General features: G+C 42.0%; 1 protein-coding gene across 5 annotated transcripts in view; it reads right to left on the bottom strand.

Annotated features, from left to right (window-relative positions):
* Nucleotides 1–26,249, bottom strand: part of ATP6V0A1 (ATPase H+ transporting V0 subunit a1) — a 61,074-nt gene that overhangs the window by 21,909 nt on the left and 12,916 nt on the right. For 3 of the 5 annotated variants that reach the window (XM_045986530.1, XM_045986531.1, XM_045986535.1), the window contains exons 3-14: nt 22,110–22,188; nt 19,774–19,871; nt 18,925–19,053; nt 12,237–12,340; nt 11,778–11,904; nt 9,880–9,962; nt 8,959–9,052; nt 5,540–5,752; nt 4,243–4,393; nt 3,203–3,342; nt 2,711–2,868; nt 1,976–2,066 (exon numbers count right to left, since the gene is read on the bottom strand). In XM_045986530.1, coding sequence (XP_045842486.1) covers nt 1,976–2,066; nt 2,711–2,868; nt 3,203–3,342; nt 4,243–4,393; nt 5,540–5,752; nt 8,959–9,052; nt 9,880–9,962; nt 11,778–11,904; nt 12,237–12,340; nt 18,925–19,053; nt 19,774–19,871; nt 22,110–22,188 — 1,467 coding nt within the window. The remainder of the gene's footprint in view (nt 1–1,975; nt 2,067–2,710; nt 2,869–3,202; nt 3,343–4,242; nt 4,394–5,539; nt 5,753–8,958; nt 9,053–9,879; nt 9,963–11,777; nt 11,905–12,236; nt 12,341–18,924; nt 19,054–19,773; nt 19,872–22,109; nt 22,189–26,249) is intronic. The other 2 variants (XM_045986533.1, XM_045986534.1) reach the window with 1 other exon arrangement.

The raw sequence follows: 26,249 nt of genomic DNA, 5'->3' as shown, positions 1-26,249 counted from the left end.
AAGGACTAATTTTTTTTAAAACATGACCACAATACTGTTATCACTCCCAAAGCATTAACAATGACTCTTTAATATCATGAAACATACAGTCAGTATTTAAAATTCCTCGACTGTGCCCCAATTATTTATTTATTTATTTTTAAAAAGATTTTATTTATTTGAGAGAGAGAGAGAAAGAGAGAGAAGGATAGCACAAGCTAGGGAGAGAGGCAGAGGCAGAGGGAGAGAGACAAGGAGACTCCCTGCTGAGCAGGGAGCCCAATGCAGGGGTTGATCCCAGGACTCTGGGATCATGACCTGAGCTGAATGAAGGCAGATGCTTAACTGACTGAGCCACCCAGGCACCCTATGGTTCAATTAAAAGAAAAAGAAATTCATTTATTCAAAGTAGAGTCCAGATTAGGTCTCTACACTGACACAGCTCTTAAATATCTAATCTATAAATTCTCCCTCTACTCTCCTTTTTTATTCCTTACAAAATATTTGAAGAAGCTGGGACATTTATTTTGTAGATGTTCCCACAGTCATTGTTTTGCTGATCATATCCCCATGGTGCTGTCTTTCCATCTATTTTTATTTTTAAAAATTTTATTTGGAAAATAAGAATCTATTTGAAACAGGAAAAAGGCAAAAAAAAAAAAAAAAAAAGAGAGAGAGAGAGAGGAAGAAACAAAGAAAAAATAAAAGAAATGTAAAAAGTTAGTCTGAAGGACAAACGGTTGTGAGGAAACACCTGGAGCTCAAATAGTCTCTTCCCCTGGTGCTGGAGTTTTATTGTCCTGTGGGATCCATAAGCTTGTCATTCACCTGTTCTTCCGGTCTGTCTTCTGGGGGAGTTTCATCTATATCCATTTTTAAATATCAGTTGCCTTAAGCTTTGTCACCTGGGCCTGGACATCTGCAATATTTTCCACAGTTCTGCCTCTACTTGACCATCAGATTATGTTTCCTGAACCAATGCCTCCGATGCAGGCACTTCCCTGTGCCCAAACCTACCCCGCACACCCAGTGTCTTCTTCAGGATGAAGTGCAGACTCAGGAATAAGCAGGAAGCCTAATGTGGGACTTGATTCCAGGACCCTGGGATTCTGACCTGAGTTGAAGGCAGATGCTTAACCAACCGAGCCACCCAGGCGCCTCTGAAATATTTTTTAAAGGCCAAATTCATGCCCATTTTTTAAAGAAACCTTGATCTTTCTGTCCCATAATGACCTGTTTTTCCTCTGGAATTCTGTACTCCTTCTTGTCTAATGCTCATTCTTAAATTCCTCCCTCCATCCCCCTTTAAGCAGACAATACAAAAGATTTGATCATACTTTATTTGCCATTTTTTTTTTTTTTTTTAATTCTGGGAAAAGTTTCTGTAAGTATGTAAGGATAAAAATGGAAATCTAAAAATCCATAGAAAGAACTGCTTCTGTTTGTTAAAACATCTGCTAAAAATAAAAGCCAAACTAAGTTAAACAGAAATAAACTGGGAAGGAGTCTTAAAAGTCAATCTTCCCAGGGTCAAAATTATCACACACCTCTGAAATAAATAGTGCAGGGAAAATTATTTGGCTCCCCAAGGCATTTGGGTTTCTTATGGTTTGGAAGTACTCTAGACCGCTACACAAAGGCTTTCCAAAAATACTTCAGCTGAAAACCAAATTAACTATCTTCAATTTAATTCTCTCACTTCTGGGTTACAGTTTAAAAATCTGGTGTTAGGGGCACCTGGGTGGCTCAGTTGGTTGGGCGCTGGGCAAAACTCTTGGTTTTGACTTGGGTCATGATCTCAGCATCATGGGATCAAGCCCTGGAACGGGCTCTGTGCTCAGCAAGGAGTCAGCCTGGGATGCTTTCCCTCTTCCTCTTTCAGCCCCTCTGTCCTTCCCCCACACACATGCATACTCTCTCTCTCAAGTAAGTAAATAAACCAATAATTTTTTTTTTAAAAATTTGGTATTAGCCAAAAGGAAAGAAGTGTTCTTACTGGATCGATGCCAAAAGGGTATGGTCCACCAAAAACTCCAGGGACGGATGGGTTCAACTGCAGAACAGGGTTCCCACGGAGTGTCTCCTCCCTATCACGTCAGGAGAAAAGTTCCATTTATTTTTATCAAGAGAGGGAAACTGCTGGGGTCCAAAACTGATCCTAAAAGAAACTACTACAGCTGTCTTCTCTCTTCAATAAAAGAGGAGCGACTAGCATCTGAGAATAAGAAGGGATCAGAAATAACACACCTACACAACTAAGTAAGGAATTTGGGGACTCTGCTTTTAATTTACAAGAAGAAACAATGTGCCTAAATTTATAGTCTCAGTTTCTTTCTTTTCTTCTTCTTTTTTTTTTTTAAGTAGGCTCCACACTTAGGGCTGCCTGGGTGGCTCATTTGGCTAAGCATCATAAGTAGGCTCCACACCCAGTGTGGAGCCCAATATAGGGCTTGAATTCACAACCCCAAGATCAAGACTGATTGATTACAACAGTCAGATGCTTAACTGACTGGGCCACCCAGGCACCCCAGGCACTCAGTTTCTTGATACTGATGAAGGAATCACAAACACTTGCTTGGCTGGGGCATAAATAAGAGGGGACACTGCATTCTTCCTAAACAGAGACGCTGTCAGCCACCTCTTAAAGAGGTATAAGTTTACCTCTTGTCTGGATAATCAGAGCTGAACAGAAAGGGAATGAACTTTTACTTTTAGCTTCTTTGCAACTTACGTCCAATTATATAAAGTGAACATTGGCCGTACGCTCCAGGATGACCCGAAGATATTAAGAGACTTGGAAAAGCAATCATTGTAGATGAGGCCAGTGTAGATGGAAAACACGCCCATCAACAGGATAATGTACCGGCCACTGAAGACGGTGCTAAACATCTGGGAACCAGAAGAAAGAAGTCAATGAAATGTATTCCTCATGGCTCATGTTGTGACAATGTTACGGAGAATATATGACCCTTCTCACACTAATCTACCCCACCCACCTCGGGTCAGAGAGCTTAGAGTAAAAGCCAAATACAATGCTAACAAGAAATTACTTTCACAACACATGACCACTTTAGAGTTAAAATAAATATAACTTCTCTACTCCTGTAACAGTCTCTGTAACTTCTCTGTAAATTCATGGATAAAAGACTCCCAGATCATAATTTTATAATGAATGCTGGAGAGATGACAAAGTTCAGTCCAATGCAGATGGAGCAAACATTACCTCATTCTCATTCTTCTGAGAGAGGATCCGGCTCTCCCTCAATACCATCCATACAGCAAAAAGGGTCATCAAAATACCATGGCCAAAGTCCCCAAACATCACAGCAAACAGGAAAGGAAAAGTGATGATGGTATATGGAGCTATAAAGAAACCAGAGGAAAAAAGCAAAGTACAGAAAACCACGACCATCAGCAGCAGATCACATTCTTCCTCATACACTAAGATCAGTATAAGGGAACCTATTCTCTAGCTATTGGTCAGATGGACTCCCAGAGAAAACCTTCCATGGCAGGATCCCCACGTCCTCACAAAGCAGCTCTGATGGGATCTGGGAGACCATTAGCATTTTTAAACAAAGAACACAGGAAGTGAAAGTTCTGTCCCTAGCCCTGGCAACAGTGTGGTTTGTTCTTTGATTCCCTTTCTCTAACACCAGAACGCTGCTCCTTTGACAGGCAAGCTTTCTTCTCTTGTGCAGCAACCATTTCTCAGCTGAATAAAGTTCCCAGGTAAGTGGGAGGAAGCCCAGAGCCCAGAGAAAAGCCAGTCCTGCAGACTTTAGCTAAAAACAAATTCTCAGACTTGTGACTTAATAATTACTCTCCTGTTTTTGCTTTGTGAAATCTGCTTTGTGTCTAAAATGGTCGATAACTGCTATGTTTTCTCTGTCTAACCTGGAATAGGGAAGCCATTTTTTAAAAATATCAGAAATCTCAGAAAAAACTTTTTGCTTAAAGCACTTCCTACAAATGGTGTGCAGAGAAAGCCAGGTGTTTCATAGTTGTGAGGGCACACAAAAGAATCCAATCCCCTGAGCCCACTCCTATAAAACCATGTCTCAAAGGAGAGCTGCCCAGTAATAAACTTCCCTCCCTGTGTCAAAATGGGCACCTCTTTACAGGAATTCCGCCAGGGCTGAAGTCTTGACAACATTGTTAGTTTTACACCAGTTCCTCAGGAACATTTGAAGGGAGGCATTAGAAGAAACAAACAAACAAACAAATAAAACCTCTAGAGGGAGAAGATTCAAGCTTTTTTACCTGGATTTATCTCCCGGTAAGTTCCAATTCCGTAAGCATCTACTATGTTCTGAAAGCCATACGTGAACTTGTTTGTTTTGTTATAGGTTGGGGGCGTCTGATTTGTTTGCATCCTGTTCAGAATAGAGGGCACAGTGGAACCACTGTGTTCCTGGGAAACAGTAAACACATATATCAAAATTAGATCGTATGTATTTATCAAAACTCATCAAACTACACATATAAAATAGGTGTTTTTTACTTTATGTAAACTGTGTCTCCATCTTGCCCAGTCTTTGGAAAAATACGAGCTAGGTATAAAATCTACAGTGAAAGATTTAAATTAAGTGTTGCAAAGAATATCCTTATGTGAGAAAAGTCAATTCTAAAATGTGCAACCAAAGAAAACATGGAACTTCCTTGTCTGGAGACATTCTCACGTGCCTTTCTAAGAGTATCGTTGTTCTGCCCTTTTATGGAGAAAGCACCGTTAAGAGTATTGTTGCTCTGCCTTTTAATGGAGAAAGCAGCATTATCTTCTCGAACTCTAACTACTAGACAGGACTGCCAGGGTTATCTCTCAGAGCAGCCTGATGGGAGCGCCTGGGTGGCTCAGTTGGTTAAGCAGCTGTCTTTGGCTCAGGTCATGATCTCAGAGTCCTGGTATTGATGACCCTGTACTGGGCTCCCTGCTCAGTGGGATCTGCTTCTCCCTCTTCCTCTGCCCCTTCCTACCCCCTGCTGCTTGTGCTCTCCCTTCCCTCTCCGTCAGGTAAATAAAATCTTAAAAAAAAAAAAGGAACCAGTCTGAGGGGCAAAGAGAATGGGTAAAGAAACTGACATTCTGGTCAGGAGCTATTCTGAAGAAGCATGAGTATATAACCAAGTCATTTCATCTTTTAAAAAAATATATTTTAATATTTATATATTAATTTTGAGAGCGAGAGAGTGTGCGTGTACATGAGTGGGGGAGGGGGAGAGAGAGAATCCCAAGCAGACTCCACGCTCAGTGTGGAGCCCGATGTGGGGCTGGATCTCACAGCCCTGTGAGATCATGACTTGAGCTGAAATCGAGTCAGACACTCAACCGACTGAGGACTGAGCTACCCAGGAGCCCAGTCATTTCATTTTTTTGAACTGCAGTTTCCACATCTGGAAAACAAGGTTATACAAAATGTATTGTTAGGAGGCAAGAGGAGTACAAGATGAGTCTACCCAAGAACTCTGAAAGTAAAAATGCCATAAAATGTCATCAATTAATGTTAGTGTGGATGGGAACTGCTCCTCCCAGCTGCACTGCCAGCTGTGGGGGACTCACCGTGCCCCTTCTGAGCGCAAACTGGATGGAGTCGAGGTCGGTAACGGGGCACCAGACCTCTGCGATCAGGCACTTCTGGGTCACATCGATGTTGCACAGGTTCAGGGTGTGGTATATGGCCTTCATCTTCCGTACCTTGATGAACCAGACTCGGATGTTCTTAGCAGCTGCCTGTAGGACCCTCTGGCGGTGATCCTCTGTTTGATTGAGAACCTTATGGGAGATAAAGCAGCAAGGAGAGATCCTTCTACACCAGGCTTAGGTCTCAGCATATGAATGGCAAAGAGGCACAGCTTTCTGAGAAGGACTACTAGGGATTTATTCTTCTTCTGACTACAATGGCTTTTTTTCCGGGGGGATTATAAGGAATTAGAATTTTAGTTACTAATATTCATTTTCATTCGGCTTCAAGCTGAAAAGAAACCTGAAGAGATAGTTTTTAGTTCCTCTCTATTTATCTTCCCCCCAACTCCACAGCTTATCTGATCATTAAAGAGCAATGACTTTCCATGTACAGTCTGTAACTCAGACTCAAAGACGTCAGCATCATAGGGCTGGGACTGGACAAAATCCACACTTAAAAACAGTAATCTGCAGAATGCACTGAACATAAGCCAGCACCGGGGAATGATGGGAAAGAGGCAGGGCTGAATGCCACTGCCCGCCTATGCCAAGAGAGACTCCATGCCAGGGAACAAGGGACAGGAGACACTGTGGGGTCAGAAGGACTCAAGCCCTTAGAAGAGATTTAGACTGCCACATACCACTGTTATCGTGGGGCAGATAAGTCTTTATCTTTCTGTCAGGCTTCTTGGGGGGAAAAAGACATTTCAGCGGTGATCCTTTGGAAACCAGTACACATTGCCCTCAGGAGCAGGGATACTTAACATTCTACTGCCTTGTTTATCACCATTTACCATTTCAACAGCAAGAGAGGGGCTAAGCCAAAGGGCGAGCAACCTACCACTCACACTTCTGCATGAAAATTGACCTTAAATCTCCACATTTCTTTAAAATGCACAAGGCTGGGGTGCCTGGGTGGCTCAATGAGTTAAAGCCTCTCCTTTTGGCTCAGGTCATGATCCCAGAGTCCTGGGATCAAGCCCCACATTGGGCTCTGTGCTCAGTGGGAAGCCTGCTTCCTCCTCTCTCTCTCTCCCTGCTTGTGATCTCTGTCAAATAAATAAAATCTTTTAAAAAAAATGCACAAGGCTCCATCACACCTGGTTCATCAAGTCAATTCAGAAAAAAGTAGTAACTGCTTTCTGAAGGGCAACAGGTGGTGACTTCCATAAAAAACACACATGCTAGAGAAACTCTTCTATCACTTGAGAAGGAACAAAGTCATTTTCACACCTTCTGGCTGTTGCCAATTTTACAACTACTATTCAAACTTCAGGAAGGATGCTGGATAAACTTGTAAGCATTGCCCTACCTGCTTTTCTCTTTCCCCATCTCCCACACCCACATTTATTTAATTTTTTTTTTAAGATTTTATTTTTAAGTAATCTCCATACACAACATCGAGCTCCAACTCACAGTCCCAAGATCAAGAATTGCATGCTCTACCAACTGAGCCAACTAGGTGCCCCTCAATTCCTTTTTTTTTTTTTTTTAGATTTTTATTTATTTATTTGACAGACAGAGATCACAAGTAGGCAGAGAGGCAGGCAGAGAGAGAGGAAGGGAAGCAGGCTCCCCGCTGAGCGGAGAGCCCAATGCGGGACTCGATCCCAGAACCCTGAGATCATGACCTGAGCCGAGGTGCCCCACCCTCTACTTCTTTTTAAACTTTCAGTTCAGGGTGCCTGGGTGGCTCAGTGGTTGGGTGACTTTCTTTGGCTCAAGCATGATCTTGGAGTCCCAGGAATGAGTCCCACATGGGGCTACCTGATCAGCGGGAGCCTGCTTCTCCCTCTGACCCTCCCCCCTCTCATGCTCTCTCTCTCTCACTCTCTCTCTCAAATAAATAAATAAAATCTTTTAAAAAAATAAAGTTCCAGTTCATACAGCTGGGTATTTCAAAGATCAAATTCTGCATATTGCCCATGCTTTTAAAAACCTATGCATAAGTCAAGGAGGGGATAAGATAGCTCCAGAACCCAGAATGTACTAACTGGCCTATCACCTGCCAGCAGGTCTAAAAAACTCTCTTCCCTTGGTTAAACAGGTTAAGTGTATCTCAAAGGAAATGGGAATAGGTTGTTGGTGGGTCACAGACAATGGGAGCTGGAGGGAAAGATGACAAAGGGAGTTGAAATGGGAGTTAGAACATACCTCTGACAATTCTGCCCCTGCTGGAAAGAACGGTCTTTGATATTAAGTACAGTGGGCCCCTATCTGTAGGGGACACCACCCAAGCAAGATCCCCAGTGGGTGCCTGAAACCGTTAATACTACCTATTTATAGTACATTTTGTTCTACACACACATACCTATGACGAAGTTTAATTTTAAAAAATTACGCACAGTAAGAGATTAACAACATTAATAATAGAACAGAATAATTATAACAATATGTTATAATAAAAGTCATGTGAATGTGGTCTCTCTCTCTCAATATCTTATTGTACCATACTCACCCTTCTTGTGAGAATGTGAGAGGACACAATGCCTAGGTGAGGGGATGGAGTGAGGAGAAAGGCTGCTACTAGCCTTCTGACATCATCAGGGGCAGGATCATGTTTCAGACCCGCAGTCGACTGTGGGTAACTGAGATCGCAGAAGGCAAAAGCACAAAGAAGAGGGAGCAGGGACTGCTGTGTGTTCTAATGCTTCAAGAGGACAATCATCACATCCTTTCAACCAGGAACAAAGCTCCAACTGGCCATGCTTTCCCTCCATGGATGCCTCAATCATGACTCCAACCTTAGGACCTCATGCTAACCATGGAGTGTATAAACCACACTGGTGATGTCAGTTTCTTTTGGGGTACAAGACTTACGGTAGGCCTCTCTGGCTAGACCGTGTGGTTAAGATCTGAGGTAACCAGAGTTATACACCAAGTTGTTAAAAACAGCTGCCTCTGGAGGGAGAGAGAGTGTGAGAGACGGAGGAACTGACTTTATGTGTATTTCTGTATTGCTTGATATTTTTTTCTCATCTAAGTATGCTTTTTTTTTACCTCATAAAAAATACCTCAGACTCATAAGGAGGGAAACTGAATACTCAAAGCAATGACAATTTTGGAGGTATAGCATTCCTGTCATGTTTGAGGATGATTAACACTGTCATGCTATTTTTAGCAGTCATTCCCTGCAACTTTTCCCCAGCGCCCAACAGCACAAGTCACCCACGGACACTTCTGTTTTTGGCATCCTGGCTGCTATAGGTGTCTCATAAACAGTATTTCAAGGAAAGAGAATGGTCTTCGATTATAGTATTTCACACACACACGAATTCCCTCCAGCCCTCTGGTACCATTTGGAGATCGTCAATCCTGGTATTAACTCCAGAAGCCATTTCCTTCCTCTCCTGTGGTGTCTCAGGACAGGGATAGAGTGAGGCCCGGAACCTGGAACATATAGACACAGCCTGATGAAAAACGAAGTTTCTTTCTTTCCTTCTTTTTTTTTTTTTTTAAGATTTTATTTATTTATTTGACAGCAGAGATCACAAGTAGACAGAGAGGCAGGCAGAGAGATGGGGAAACAGGCTCTCCACTGAGCAGAGAGCCCAAAGTGAGGCTCGATCCCAGCATCCTGGGATCATAACCTGGGCTGTAGGCAGAGGCTTTAACCCACTGAGCCACCCAGGCGCCCCGAAAACTTAAGTTTCTTAACCTGTCCAATTTAAATAACCTCAGAAAGCAGTCTCAACGTACCAGAAGGACCAAAACAGGATTAGCTCAGACTGGCGCACGGATCATTAATAAAATCTAAGTGTCCTATAGATAGAGCAAGAACATCTGAACTACCCTTACATTCTCTGCAGCTACTGAATTCTGTTAAAGTTTTAAAAACTCAGTAGTGCACATCATATTGTAAATTATTAGAAAAAAGTGGCAGGGAAAAGCGACCCCACGGCTAGAATTTCAGAAAAGTGTGAGGGTGTAGGGCCTATAGCACACTGCTGGGCTTACAACCCATTGTCCCAAAACAATGTAGCATTTGTAAACCATGAGTCCTAAATACATTTTTCCAAAGAAAGGAAATTGTGGTTTTGACAGGACTTTTAAAAACGAACTTAGGTCATTTCTAATTGTTTAAAATAGTCCTAATATAATTAAAAGATATTTGCGCTGTGTCAAAGGAGACTAAAAGGGTTATTATTTCACTCTTCTATATTCCATGGCTTAATAGGCAGCCTGGCTGCACCCTCTGGGAGGCACCTTTCTCTTACCCTTCACAGATTTTCTTGACTCTGTTTTTCAGCTGATCGCCTTGGAAGAAGATGATGAATACAGACTTGTGCACGTAGTCACCCTGGGCCCCAAACCCAAAACAAAGAAGTCAGATTTCTGGCCTGGAAGAAAATTTCTTAAATACCCTACTTGGTGCTACAGGAACAACGGGAGTCCTTGAAGGACATGGCAACCCTGCACTGTTTAAGCTCTGTTACAAGAACATTTGCCCTGGGGTCTCCCACTCACACAAAAAAAAACCTTCTATATTTGTTTTTAAACTCAACCATGAGAAATACAGATGCTAAGATGATTCTCCTTGTAGCACCATATAGCCCTTTTTACTAACTCAACTTCAGACCTTACAATGCCTGAGTAAGGAGGGAGGAGAGGAAAGGAAGCCATTCCTGTTTGTTCCACGCTTAGAAGTTCCTAGATAAAGGGGACTGAGGAACGATAAGGAGGTGAGGGTTTGGGAAAAATGCTGATATAGAATCTCATGCTTCATGCTAAGTTTGATCTAAGGGCCAGGGAGGAAGGCCATCTACTCCAAATACCAAGTTCACATGTGGAGTCTGACATAAGGACTGCAGGGCAAGATCAGAAAATTAAGCATAACGGGTGTTAACCAGTATTGTCTCTGGTTGCCTGTATTTTCTCATATTCCTAGCGTTCTTATAATAAAAAACAAACAGACTTTAGAAGGATAAAAGGAGATGAGGAGTGAAGAAAATGAGGCAAAGAGTCTTCAATCCCTAAGTTCTCCAGGATGGAAAATAAGCTGGACCACGTGACTTGTGTAGCCGCTCTGCTGTAGCTATCCAGACCCCTTTCCTCAACTTGTTGATAAAATAATGTTTCTCTTGCCCAGAAACTTGTCCGAATATTCCCGAGAACAGCTCCACATTAGGAGTCACTACAGACTGCAATGTCTCCACAATGCGAGGACAGCCTGCGGGGAGTCTGCCCAGCTCTGTCCTCTGGGAGCTCCCTGCACCCTGAGTGTCACCACTCTCCTGTTCAGGAGGATAAAAGGATAAAAGCCTCAGGTGCTCAGACCATTTCAGCTGCATCACCCACTCACTCTGAGAAGTCTCACAATCCCATCTCTCTTCATGGAGCAAAGGATACTCATTTAAGAAAATCCAAAGGATAACTTTCAACAGAAAAACAAAGCCCAGGCTTCCAAATAATACCAATACAAAAGTAAAGTTAAATTTTTTTGCAGAACATTTCACCTTCCTTGCTTGGGAACTTTGAAATCAGGATTCACCACACTTGGTGTACGTTGCTGTTAAGAGCTCTGCCCCATTATGTCAAATGCCAAGATGTTCAGCCATTCCTACTTTGCAAAGCACTAGGTAGGGAAGATCCTCTGATCTGGCACAAAGTATTAGTTTTAAACTAAGTTTCTAAATCTCCCAACAAACAAGTAGACAAAACACCTTACCAAGTAAAACTTTCATCAACTTATGAAGGTCATAGTTGAGAAGGAACTCTCTCCTCTCCTTACACATTGATATTACCGAACTTGGAACCAGATGTCATACTCTGAATTTTCATAGAAAGTTAATTAATTTTCTTTTGGCCTCTGATAAGTAACAGAAAGTATAGAAAGCTGAAGTTTAAAATAAGGGGAGAAAATATACTTATAGTCCAAATAATACTGACACAGGTGAGGCTCGAAATGTCTATGCATCTGTCAGTACACATCATCGGCACATACGGGACAGAAGTTAAGAAGAAAAGAGCAATACTTCCTATTCGCAGATCGGGGCAGGGGAAACATAAGGGCTCCTCTGTGGAAGGGTCAGACTCAGGAGGTACCATGCAGGGTTACTGTTCTGAGCTCCCTTTTACAAGACCTACGCCACGGGATACAATTTCCTTGTCTTACAGTCACAGGATCCTCCAGGGGGTTCTCGATTTCAGCCTGTCGCAGGAACACATTCCCCCGGCACACCCGCCAAAGCATGCGCTCAAAAGTAGGGATGCGCTCCCGGTTAATCACACCAGCCACGAAGCTGTGGGGAGAAGAGCCAGATGGGGAACTCTACTCCACGCCATGGGTTGGAAGGCTTTAAGACAAAGAAGGGAAGTGAGGGGAGAGGCTCAAACATGACCAACACACAGCTATGCAATGTTATGTCAAAAGGACTCCCAAAGTCGTCTTCCCAGAACCAGGAGAGGGTTGATGGAACAGTTCAGGAACTGAACCCAAAGTGACATAGGAACACGTCTCAAGAAGCTCAGAAGAGAACGCATCCTGGAAACAAGTGAAGGCCCAGCCTCACTACTCTTTTGACAGCAAAAATGAATGTGACCCCGAGTTATGGAGGGTTGAAGCATGACTTACCCAAGTCTTAAAGGTGTGCCTCTTCCCATCTCACTTGGCTCCAGGAGGGACGAGGACTCTTCCAACAAGTCTGGATCCGCCATCTGCTGATGATGCAATTCAGCCTGAATTCACAAATCAATTAATATCTAATGAAAATAGTTAGTGGCATGCAGGGAACGAGGAACCAGGAGATAAGTTCAGAAAATAAAGAGGAAAAGAAAAAAACCACCAAAAGAGACGACATACCCACAAAAAGAATAAGGGAAGAAAAAAGAGGAAAAGAAAGCTTAACTGCCCCAGTAAAGCCTCTGGGGAAATGGTTTTTGAAACAAGGAATAAAGGGGAAAAAACATTAAATAATGGTGACAATGTATAAATCTGTCATTTGGTGGAAACCATTTTTTTCTGTGTTTCCCTGAATGAGCCAAGAAAGTATCAGGAAATATGTGTGCATATGGATGGAAGCTGAAATATTTCTCTGTTTTTAGCAAAACCAAAGCAACTCTGAAGATACTCGCAACATCAAATTTCCAGGCAGCTACAGACTAGAATTTTCCCTAGGTGGGAATGTGAAAGATGGAGACTCTCTTTCCAAGGAAGAAAGCAAGGCACAGCCACTGTCCCGAGCACAGTGTGATCAGGAGAAAGGTGGAAGGAGCATTTCCACATGTCTGGGTTTCCATGTTCTTCAAAATTCAGAACATGAGAGCTTCCAACATGGCCACCGTATAAAATGCCCCAAGCCATGGGATTTAAAGAGTATTTCTTGGGACGCCTGGATGGCTCAGTAGGTTAAGCCGCTGCCTTTGGCTCAGGTCATGATTCCAGGGTCCTGGGATGAAGTCTCATATCAGGCTCCTTGCTCGGCAGGGAGCCTGCTTCTCTCTCTGCCTGCTTGTGCGCGCTCTCATTCTTTCTCTCTGACAAATAAATAAATAAAATCTTTTTTAAAAATCATATTAAAAAAAAATAAAAAAGAGTATTTCTTTCTCCACAAGGAGAAGCAGCACAGTAGATGGGCAGGCCTAGGCCTCCACTGTGCCAACAAAAGGAAGGAAAAGTGAAAACCTCTCTGAGTGGCCTACTTTCTGACTGGGAATCTAATATTAAAAAGGTGATGTTAGGTTATATAGCTTAAGTGTCACTGAGAACAAAGTGGAAGCCAATAATCTTAATCAAGTGAAGAGAATGTAACCGATAATAAGCCAATAGAGAGCATGTATGCTAGTTTAATTGTTCAGATTTAAAACGATTTCCACCATGACAGTTTATACAATGAAATGAAGGAGAGGGACCTTCTCAGATGGAGATCTATACTTCCTAGATGCTTTCTACCCAACGCATCCTACCACCTTTTATTCTTATCAGAAAGGAGAAGCTGCTCTAAAAAATAAAGGCCAATCAACATCTCTATCACTTGATCTCCCCGACTTTAATATCCACATACTGCTTGCTTGACCAAAGACTAGAAATCAGCAAGAATAATCTTCCTTTTCAAAAGCTAAACTAAACAAAAAAATTAGGAGAATTTTTCTCTATCATTTTTATTCCACACATCAATTCAACTCCCTTCTTGTTAACCCTGTGATCAAAAAATGTCACGGGATGGGGCGCCCATGCGGCTCAATTGTTAAGTGCCTCCTTTCGGCTCAGGTCATGTCCCAGGATCCTGGGATGGATCCCTACATCAGGCTCCCTGCTTGATGGGGGTGGGGGGGTGGGGGAGCTGCTTCTCCCTCTCCCACTCCCCCTGCTTGTGTTCCCTCTCTCGCTGTGTCTCCCTGTGCCAAATGAATGAATAAAATCTTAGAAAAACAAAACAAAACAAAAAACCTTAAAAAATGTCACAAGGGAATCTCACCTGTTAAGTGACAGGACCATAAAGGTAAAGCCAAGGGGTGGGGGGGAGGACTTTAGGATTGAGTATAACCTGCAGATATAAACCAAATGATAAAGCTGAAAGCCTAAAAAAAAAGAAAGAAATTTTGGGGGAAGTGAATTCTTAAAGTTGATGCAGGATCAACATTCAACCCACTTTTCACTCCCTGACCCCCCCCCAAAAAAAAAGAAAAAAAAGAAAAGGGCAGGCACTGAGTACATCAGAGGGCAGATAGATACTGTCCTCAGATGTTGAAAAAGTTTAAGATGAGATAATGGGGGCAACAGGTTTCCATTTCCTATGAAATGGAAGTTTAGCTTTTTTGTTTCTACTTAATATCAGATCAGTTGATTGCAAGCCACGGGTAACTCATTTTAAGGATCTAGATGACTACCTCATTTCAACTTGTTCTAGGGATGTCCCTTCGCAAAAACCAGTGAAACTGACTACTACCCGCAAGACTGCCTACTTCCTGCCACGGTTCATAAGACCTGGTTTTAGTAAATCTAAAAGATCAGGCACAGCGCAAGCCTATGTGCTGTACAGGGGACAACTGCTGGAGCGGCAAAACCAGACTACCCGATCATCTACTCCCACTCTGGGACTCTGTGGGCGTACACAATCCTCAGCAGAGTTCAAATTAAATGGAAACTTGCAATAATATTCTAATTAATAACTTCACTACTTGCTACTTAAGAATCCTAAATCTTATGGGGTGCCTGAGTGGCTCAGCAGGTTAAGGTTCTGCCTTTGGCTCAGGTCATGATCTCAGGGTCCTAGGATCGAGCCCTGCATGGGGCTCTCTGCTCAGCAGGGAGCCTATTTCCCCCTCTCTCTCTGCCTGCCTCTCTGCCTACTTGTGATCTCTTTCTCCCTATCAAATAAATAAAATCTTAAAAAAAAAAAAGAATCCTAAACCTTAGAGAGGAAAGTCAAACATTTTAAAATAAAATAATTGTGCCTCATGGGGAACTAGGAGGACCAGAACTGCTCACTGGGGGCCTTTAAGATGATCTCTAAAACTGCATCGTGGGGTATCTAAATCCTATTCTGGGTTCCCTAATAACAATAACAACACTGCCACTGTCTGAATTACTTGCTATGCTCTCCAGTTCACCTTTCCCCCAGTCACAACACGAAAACCATGCCCTGAAAGAGGAAGTGGCAGAACCTCAGCGGAGTCCTGTCCATAGCACGTCCGGTTCAAGCTGCATGAATTAACGAGAGCAAACACTTTTATTTCCAGCTACTCTGCGAGAGAAACCACATTTCATCACTGAAGGTATTCACCCAAGCCCCAGAGGAGATGGCAGATGGGAAAGAAAAGTAAAGAAAAGCAGATGGATGGAAGACTCAGAAGGAAAGGAAGGCAGGGAGACCTGCATGCCATTAACCATTACTTTTCCAGTCTTCTTTACACTCTCATGTGTTAGGGTGCTTATGGTAAAAGATGCAGAGAACGTTCTCCAGCTCTTACAGTTCTTCATAAGCAAGAAGACTGAGAAAAGGATAATCATTAACAAGTCATTTTAAATGCTCTGGATAAGAAATGGCTAAGTTGAATTTGTAATCATCTTAAATCATAAAAATGCCCAATTTATGTTTACTCTTCCCCTTCCAGACATCTTGCCAATCATGACCCCTATGCCTAAAGATGGAAAGAACCACTTCCTGATTTAGCCATTTTCTGGTAACTCATTATTATAAATTACTGATCATGTTCACCAAATTTTATAAAAAAAGGAAGGGTTTGAACTGGTCGTGTTTTAGGCCATTTGCAAACATTATAATCTCAGGCATGGAAGACAATCTTGTGAGAAAAATTACATTTCCGAGATTTGAGGGTCCCAAGTTTATCTTTCGCATTATTTAAAGTGTGCGCTCACGTGCACAGATGCACTTACTCTGTGAGGTCTCATTTCCTGTCAAGGCAGTGACACCTGATGCTGCTGTCTGGCAACAGTAGGGCAAGGGCCATTGAAAGGGACCTGGCTGAGCCTCTGAGCTAGTGACACGCCTCTGCAAGGCATGGACTCTGCACTCACGAAGAAAGGTAGCGTAGCTGTTGCCAGAAGACTCCCCAGACTGTGGTGAGGGTGCTAGGAACAAGAGAGACTGATGACAAAGGCAGCCAAAGAATCTCTCACAGCTAAGGCCTCATGCTCAAAAGTACTTCAAGATTATTACCCACCCCCCACCCTGGGGTGCCTGAGGGGCTCAGTCGGTTGGGCACCTGCCTTTCGCTCAGGTCATGATCCCAGAGTCCTGGGATCGAGCCCTGCATCAGGCTCCCTGCTCGGCAGGGAGTTCTGCTTCTCCCTCTGCCTGCTGCTCCCCATGCTTGTGCGCGCTCTCTCTCTCATTCTATCTCAAATAAATAAATAAATATCTTTAAAAAAAAAAAGTTAAATCCCTCCCCCCCCTCCAAAAAATGTTTTGTGTGAGTAAGGGGGAAAACAACACAATATGGATCGGGCATGAAGGTCATGAAGACTTCCAGAGTGCCTTCTCAGCACGGGTGTTTCATGTTGAGATTTATTAATCACAAAGAAAATTCCTAAATCCAGAACGTGCGATTTTAAAACTGCAATCATCATGTTTCTAAGTGATTTCTCTTATTTAGTTTTTAGTATCTTGTTTTTAATAACATTAACAATTCAAGTAACTATTGCCCATAGGGGAATCCACTTGTCAGTCTTTATTCAGATTTTCTCTCAGAATGAACTAGACAAGGAAACCTATTCCATTCCTTAAACTCAGGAGGTTATGAAAGACATTTGCATACATTTCAGCAACAACCCAGCAATAAACTAAGACTATATCAAAAGGGGAAGAAGAGGGGGTAGGGCAAAAGAATTAAGCCCCAAATGATGCTCGAAGTACCTGAGCTTTGATTCTGAGGCCAGCTGAAAAGGGACCTGTGGGCAGCTTGGACGCCTTTAGAAGAGCACAGGTCTGGGAGCATATGGAGGCACTGTGTTCTGGCATGTTTCCTGATATGACTCAGCGATGCATTCTGTGAGCACAGGGACCATGTCTTACTCATCTTGTGACTCACGAAGAGTAGGTGCTCATTAAAGCTCAGTGAGTTAATGAATATAAATACAGTAACAGTTCAGGTAGTGAGCAACTGGAATTCCAGATTATTTGTTCATTAAAACCACCCGGCAAAAGTGGCCATGCCTGTTGCAAAAGACCTGAAACACTTGGAAAGAGTTCATCACACTGTCCCACACCCTCTAATGCAATGAGGTATTGAGTACTAGTGAAAGAAGTTTCTGTCAGTCTCAAAATTCTCCACTCAGTCAGCAAGCTGAATATTCACACCAAAACTCTCTTGATACATAGCCAGATTCTAATTCTTGGGATGATCACGCAATTAAATTCATCTGAGCTTTTCCCTGTTCCCTTGCCCCAGTGGATTTTTTTTTAATTAGCGTGGCTTCACTGAATCAGTTCTTAGTTACTGAGGAATGTGTCACATCTTCAGCTGACTTTCTGGAGCCCAGCGGTTCACAAACTAGTGTGCCTCAGAGTCACCTTGTGAAAACAGATTGCTGGGCCCCACCCACAGAGTTTCTGATTCCCTGAGTCTGGAGTGAGGACTAGTAATGTGCATTCTGACAAGTTCCCGGGTGAGGCTCACGCTGCTGGTTACAGAGCCCGTGCTCCAGTCTAGAGGGCTGGAGAGTTGGTCTTTCCCTAAAAGACAGATATTAAAAGTAGAACTGAGAATAGATCACATGGGGCGGCTGGGTGGCTCAGTGGGTTAAGCTTCTGCCTTCAGCTCAGGTCATGATCCCAGGATCTTGGGATAGAGTCCCACATCGGGCTCCCTGTTCAGCAGGGAGCCTGGTTCTCCCTCTCCCCACTGCTCGTGCGCACTCTCTCTCTCTCTCTCTCGTTCTCAAATAACTAAGTAAAATCTTTAAAAAGAGAGAGAGAATACATCATGTGCTAACTAAAACGGGCCTTCTATTTTTAAAAAGCTTTGCCAAATTTGTCATTGTTGTTGAGCAAAGGAAATGAAGAATTTTATGGAAGGCACACTGAACAGTGGCTGGACCAACAATTGAAGTGTCTGATATTACTAATCTGGTGGCCAAGACACCTGACCATAAAAAAGAGAGATACCAATATCTTGGGCCACCAATAAAGCAAGTCCTGGCTGAAAGTCCTCTCCAGGCGTAATTAGAAGGAATCCCTCCTTTTAAAAAACCTACATTTTTAACGCAGGAACTGATTTACATTTTTCCCTATAAAGTATTGCAATTGAGTTTCTGTGAAAATCCAGGAACTTCAAAACAGGCATCCTTCCAGTATTTCCATACAACATAAAGAAAAACTCTTGAAAAATTAAAATGTGATATGTGCTATGTGGATAGTTACAAATGTGCTCATGATTGATAAGCAAACATAGAGAATAAAATAAAAATAAAAACTTGATGATAAAAAGTTCAGAGGTTAAAACTTCATTATAGTTTCATGTAGGACCGAATGTTTTTTATTGCTTTAACTTTTACCTTACCCTTTACTTACCTTAAAATATAATGTAAAAATTTCAACTATGTATATACAACTACTTTAGGGTTCCTTTCCCCATCTCAGGATGAAAAACTGCAGAAAATGCAAAAATATACAAAACCATGACTGGCTGTGTACTGCATGAAAAATGGAACATAATCTGATATTTCTTCAACTAAAATGGTGCAAAAATGGTATTGCTTTCAAACTAGCAAATTAAAATAATTTCTGGAATAACAACATGGCCCACTTGTGTGGGTGTGATATCAGCTGCTCAAATACTAAAAGAAACAATAGTCTGACCTCATCAAAAAACTGCTGAGTTTTGCGAAGTATAAATTTTAATTCAGTCAGTTCCAGGAAATTTCTCTTCAGAGCTTCCTGGTTTGTGTTGATTTCCTTCAGTTCATTTTCAATCTTCTCAAAATTGGCCTACAGGGAAAAAAAAAAAAAAAACTATTAACTCACACTAAGCTCAACATGCTTGTTCTGACAGACAGATGAATTCATCCATCCCACAGAATTCTTGCAACCCTCATGGTTCAAACGTATTTTATATCTACCCAGCAAATATGTGATTTTGCCAGGGCAATTTTCTTGATGAAAATTTTTTGCTTTGGATGGATAAAATAAATATGGACTTGGATGGATAAAATAAATATGGAAAAGTCTACTGCTGGGGTGCCTGGGTGGCTCAGTTGATTGAGTAACTGCTTTTGGCTGGGATCGAGTCCCATATCCGGCTTCCTCTGCTTTGCAGGGAGCCTACTTCTCCCTCTCCCTCTGCCTGTCACTCCCCCTGCTTGTTCTCTCTCTACCAAGTAAATAAATAAAATCTTAAAAAAAAAAAAAAAAGTCTACTGCTTATTCATTTAGTCTGTGAGATAAATAAATTGCTAAGTAATAAATAAATAAATTGCTAGGTAAGTTGACATTAATCCAATAAGGTTTCAATAAGGCGATAAATGTTTATTTGGTAGCCTGTGATATTGTTCAAGACAGTGCTCTATAATAAGTCTCCACAAGAAACTCTCAAGCAAGAGACAATGGGGACAATGGCAGTAAGAATTCCTCTACTCTCCACTCACAGAGGAAAATAATTTCTGCATTTAAGTAGAAAGAAACATATCTGGCTTCCTTAGAATTGCTTACCTCTAAGTCAATCATGTCCCGGGGGAAGGGCACCTCTGGGTTTTCACCGGTGTCCATAATTGGGATATTAGCTTTTCTTATCTCTTTCTCAACAAATCCTAAAACGACAGAATCAAAACATTCATATATAACATAGGCCTGGAATTGCCAATATTTGAGGGAAAAAAAAATAAGAGCAAAAACCTGGCTAAAAGGGCTTTGTTCTATAAAGATACTTTCATACGAAAGAAGCACTACATGTAAATTCTTTTTCCTCCACTTTCCTTTTCTTTCACTGCATGCTCTCCAAATCACAGACTCCCCAGGGGCGCCTGGGTGGCTAAGTGGGTTAAAGCCTCTGCCTTGGGCTCAGATCATGGTCTCAGGGTCCTGGGATTGAACCCCAAATCGGGCTCTCTGCTCAGCAGGGAGCCTGCTTCCTCTTCTCTCTCTCTGCCTGCCTCTCTGCCTATTTGTGATCTCTGTCAAATAAATAAATAAAATCTTTAAATCACAGACACCCCAAAGAGGAGTATCACCCCACAACCACCTTGTCTCTTGTGATCTTAAATGCTCATTTGCGTCAGTTCTCCCCCGTGCGACCAGTACTCCAGAGTACGATGGTTAAATTTGTAGATACTGCTGTAGAGCAGAGCTACAGAATGGCACAATTCAATAGAATATTTGACATTTAGCATACTAGTGAGACAACTCCAGATCAACAGTTTCATAAAATATGAAAACAATAATTATCAGTTTTAACAGAACAAAAAAACAAAAAGTGACATGGAGTAAGGCCCCAAAATACCAGAAAAGTGACAACTACTGACATTTTTTTCAGGGCAGAGACCAAATTCACCCATGAGCTAGCTGAAAACTGGCATAGGAGAGTAGCAAAATCATTGGTTTGGGAGCCAGAGAGAGCAATCGGGATTCAAATACTGATTCCAGCATAACTGGTTATGTTCTTGGGCAAGTCACTTAACCTCTCTGATCTTTGATTTCCTCATTTATTTACTTGTTTATTTATTATTTATTTTTAAAGTAATCTCTACACCCAACGTGGGGCTCAAACTCATGACCCTGAGATCAAGAGTGAGATGTTCTATCAACTATGCCAGCCAGGTGCCACAGCTTCCTCATTTATTAAATGAGGTTAACACCCACCTGAAGGATGAAATAAAGTCTGTGAACACCACAACTCTCAACAGGACTCTTAAGTGTGTTAGTTTCTTTCCTCATAGAAAGGCTATGTTGACATCTTAGATAGTGGGGCATCTTGATGGCTTAGTCAGTGGAGCGTGCAACTCTTGATTTCAGAGCTGTGGGTTTAAGCCCCATGCTGGGTATAGAAATTGCTTAAAAATAAGATCTTTAGGGGCACCTGGGTGGCTCAGTGAGTTAAAGCCTCTGCCTTCAGCTCAGGTCATGATCCCAGGGTCATGAGATCAAGTCCTGCATCAGGCTCTCTGCTCAGCAGGGAGCCTGCTTCCCTTCCTCTTTCTCTGCCTGTCTGTCTACTTGTAATCTCTGTCTGTCAAATAAATAAATAAAATCTTTTAAAAAAGAGAGAGATTTTTTTTTTTTTAATTTTTATTTATTTGACAGAGAGAGAGAGAGATCACAAGTAGGCAGAGAGGCAGGCAGAGAGAGAGGGGGAAGCAGGCTCCCTGCAGAGCAGAGAGCCAGATGTGGGGCTCGATCCCAGGACCCTGAGACCATGATCTGAGCTGAAGGCAGAGGCTTAACCCACTGAGCCACCCAGGCGCCCCTAAAAAAGAGAGAGATCTTTAAAATAAATAATTATTGGGGCACCTGGGTGGCTCAGATCATTAAGCCTCTGCCTTTGGCTCAGGTCATGATCTCTAGGTCCTGGGATCGAGCCCCATGATGGGCTTCCCTGATCACCAGGAGTCTGCTTCTGCTTCTGCTTCTCCCTCTCCCTCTGCCTTTCCCTCTGCTGTGCGCACGCTCTCTCTCTCTCTCATAAATGAATAAAATCTTTAAAAAAATAAAAAATTATTTAATAAAATAAAATAAGATGAGGATCTGTGTCCTGCCTCTCATAATTCTATAATGCAATACTGCTATAAAAACCTTCCCACAAAAAAAATAACCATTATGTTCAGTTTTCAGCCTTGTCATCTCAAACAAGGTTTCCCTTAAGCACCACCTAGACCCAATACCATAAAATCTACTTGTACACAAGAAATTCATCTTAATATCAGGATCGTAAGACTATTCTTCCTTTCTTTTTCTTCTGTAGTATTTTCTTCTTTTGTTAACAGGACTAGTGTCTCTAATTTAAGACAAATGACTCATTACAGGAATATAATATGGAACCAAAATGCACATACGAAGCTTTCGATCCATTTCTTCGCATCTCCTAACTTCATTCACAAATTTCCGCTGGAAAACATTCACATCTGGATTTAACTGCAAAATAAGAACACAATACCACATATTTAAATGCTGCATCTATTTTCTGTTTCACAAGCAACACTCTGCAAAGCAAAAATCTAACATGTTGTGTCAGTGCATGATGCAACACTAACAAAAATGGCCTAGCGATCTACATAACCTGTTTTGGGGCCAATCACACAAACTGAAGGTAAAAACCCCTCCCGTACCATAGCACCATATTACTAGAATGGAGGCAAATTAGAGAAAACAATACGGTACAAAATGTTCTTCCCAGGCCAAGGTCTCAGTGAGCTCCCCCAACCAAAAATCTGAGCAATGGCTGTAAGAGAAGCTCTGCCAGGTTTTCCTTCTCTTCATCCCCATCAGAAGACACAGAAGGCAAACTTCTCTATTCTTCCAGGGTCTTCACTTCCTAGGGCACAGCTAGTTTTTCATTCATACATCACAAGTAATTTTCAAAGCCATGTGACAGACATTCTGGGAAATACAACAAAAAATAAAACTTCCTACTTACTAAGAAGACTGCAGTCTAATAAAAAGGATGAAGGGGTGCCTGGGTGGCTCAGTGGATTAAGCCTCTGCCTTTGGCTTGGGTCATGATCTCGGGGTCCTGGGATTGAGCCCCACATCGGGCTCTCTGCTCAGCAGGGAGCCTGCTTTCCCCCTCTCTCTGCCTGCCTCTCTGCCTACTTGTGATCCCTCTGTCAAATAAATAAAATCTTAAAAAATAAAAAGAAAGAAAAAGGATGCAGACAACCAGTAAGATATCATGTGGTAAATTCTTTTTTTTTTTTTTTAAGATTTTATTTATTTATTTGACAGACTGAGATCACAAGTAGGCAGAGAGGCAGGCAGGGGCCAGGGGTAAGCAGGCTTCCTGCTGAACAGGGAGCCTGATGTGGGGCTTCATCCCAGGACCCTGAGAACATGACCTGAGCTGAAGGCAGAGGCTTAACCCACTGAGCCACCCAAGGTGTCCCCCATGTGATAAACTCTATAAAAGTAATACAGATAAGGGGCACCTGGGTGGCTCAGTCTGTTAAGGATCTGACTCTTGGTTTCGGCTCAGGTCGTGATCAGGTCAGGCTCTGCACTTAGCATGAAGTCTGCTTAAAATTCTCCCACCCCAGGCTTCCTGGATGGCTCGGTGAAGCATTTGCCTTTGGCTCAGGTCATGATCTCAGTCTGGCATCGAGCCCCCTACCGAGCTCTGGGGGGAAGGGGTGGGTCTGCTTCTCCCTCTTCCACTGCACCCTCCACCACTTGTGCTTCTCTCTCTCTCTCTGTCTCAAATAAATAAGTAAATAAATAAATAAATAAATCCTCTAAATTAAAAAATAAAAAGAATTAAAAAAAAAAGGTTTCTCACCCCTTTCTCTTGGCCCCTTCCCCCTGCACATGCACACACACTCTATAAAACAAATAAATCAAATTTAATTTAAAAGTGAGCTTAGAAATAATAAAAAAAATTTTTGTAAAAAAGCAATACAAATAACAAGCTATGGCTACTCACTCAACATTTATGGAGCACCGACTATGCGCCAGGCACTATAACAGGCACCGGTGTAAATACAAAAGACTGTGCCTGAGCTTTGAGGAGTTATTAGACCCATGGATGAGACAGACACAAACTAATAAATACAATTTGTTGTGATAAATACTATTTTTTTAAAGATTTTATTTATTTATTTAACAGATAGAGATCACAAGTAGGCAGAGAGGCAGGCAGAGAGAGAGGGGGAGGGAAAAGCAGGCTCCCCGCAGAGCAGAGAGCCCGATGCAGGGCTCCATCCCAGGACCCTAGGATCATGATCTGAGCCGAAGGCAGAGGCTTTACCCCACTGAGCCACCCAGGCGCCCCCCAAAATACTATTTTTTAAAAAGTAAATATTGTTGGGGCACCTGGGTGGCTCAGTGGGTTAAACCTCTGCCTTCGGCTCAGGTCATGATCTCAGGGTCCTGGGATCGAGCCCCACATGGGGCTCTCTGCTCAGCAGGGAGCCTGCTTCCTCCTCTCTCTCTGCCTGCCTCTCTGCCTACTTGTGATCTCTCTCTGTCAAATAAATAAATAAAATCTTAAAAAAAAAAAGTAAATATTGTTGTCATTTTCTTATACAATTAAACATACACCTACCTACCTCATGACTAAGCATTCCACTACTAGGTATTTGCTTTAGAGAAACGAAAACATGTCTCGTACAAGAAAACATGTTTTGTACAAGAATGTTTACAGCAGCTCTAGCCACAATAGCCCCTAACTGGCACTGTTCCAAATATCCAACAACAGGAGAACAGATAAAGAGATTGTGGTATATTCATGCAACAGAATATTACTCTGTAATAAAAAGAGAATCAACTATAGATACACATAAAAACAGACACATCTCAACACTAGCTTGAGTTAACAAAGTCAGACATTAGCCTTTGCAATGTATGATTGTATTTACATAAGTTCAAGAAAGGCAAAACTAATCTATGATGGTAGGAATCAAACTAGTGGAGAATGACCAGAAATAGGCACCAAATACTTTTCTGGGCTGATGCAAATATTCTATATCTTGACTGGAGTGGTGTTTGCAGAGGTATAAAAATTTACCAAATCATCAAACTGTACTCTTAGGGTCTATGCATCTCAGTGAATATAAATTTTACAACCAAAAAAAATGTGGGGGGAAAAAAGGAAAGAAAAGAATAGGGGAAAAAATGGAAGAACGAAAGAAAAAATGAAAATATACAGGAATAACTATAAGAAAAAAATGAGTAAGTAAAAAAAAATGTATAAAGGAAACACCTGAGGTGGGACTCTGGGAGATGAGGCAGAGTTCACCAAGCAGAAATAGGCAGAATGAAGCAGAAAGACTAAGACAAGTGACTCAGAGACATAAATAAATTGTATATTCAGAGAAGGGGAAGAATTTTCCATAGGCAGAATGGAATCAAATAATCCGAGTTCTTAGAAACACTTTTTAAAGATTTATTTTTTTGAATAATACTGTATACGCAGAATATGTTGTAAGAGGAACAGACTGATAAATGGAGAAACCAGTAAGGACATTATCAGTATTATATTACTATTAGAGAGAATCTAAAGCAAGAAGCATTATTAGAGATTATGAGAATAACTATAAACAATTTCCAGGAAGATGTAATAATCCTAAACTTGGAGGTCTCTAAGAAAATGTTTGTTTTCTTCGCTGAGCAGGCAGTATTTTGGCTTCCATTCATAAATTTCCACTTCAATAAACATGAAACTGAGGCGAAAGTAGCCACAAAAGACTCCTGATAACTCTACTGGTTTCATTATCTGTAGGCAAAGTTCAACTGCAAGCAGTGTCAGGTAAGACAGTTCAAAATATCTGGGCAAGGCATCCTCAAAATATTTCCAACAGAAATGAACAGAACCACAAGGAGACAACTGACAATCTGTCTGTGTAGTGGAAAATTTGAAATACAATTTTAAATTATTAATTCAAAAAGTCTACCAAATAACAAGGACAGAGAAAATGTGAACAACCCAATCAATGAGCTTAATCTAAAACAGACACACGGGGCGCCTGGGTGGCTCAGCGGGTTAAGGCCTCTGCCTTCGGCTCAGGTCATGATCCCAGGGTCCTGGGATCGAGCCCCGCGTCGGGCTCTCTGCTTAGCGGGGAGCCTGCTTCCTCCTCTCTCTCTCTCTGCCTGCCTCTCTGCCTACTTGTGGTCTCTATCTGTCAAATAAATAAATCTTAAAAAAAAATAAAACAGACACACACATATTTTTCTTATCCCAGTATCCAATAGTTCTCTAAGAATTCATTATGAAAACTGAGTACAAAATAGGTCATACAGCAAATCTCAGTAAAGAACGTTACTATACAGATAATGTTCTATGATAACACAATTAAGTTAAAAATCAAAATCAGGGGCACCTGGGTGGCTCAGTTGGTTAAAGCCTCTGCCTTCGGTTCAGGTCATGATCCCAGGGTCCTGGCATCGAGCCCCGCATCGGGCTTTCTGCTTGGCGGGGAGCCTGCTTCCCCCTCTCTCTCTCTCTGCCTGCCTCTCTGCCTACTTACGATCTGTCTGTCAAA

Source organism: Meles meles, chromosome 18 (genome assembly GCF_922984935.1).
Source record: "Meles meles chromosome 18, mMelMel3.1 paternal haplotype, whole genome shotgun sequence".
Taxonomy (NCBI): domain Eukaryota; kingdom Metazoa; phylum Chordata; class Mammalia; order Carnivora; family Mustelidae; genus Meles; species Meles meles.
Note: the sequence above shows the minus strand (reverse complement) of the source record. Positions and strands in the feature narration are given on the sequence as shown.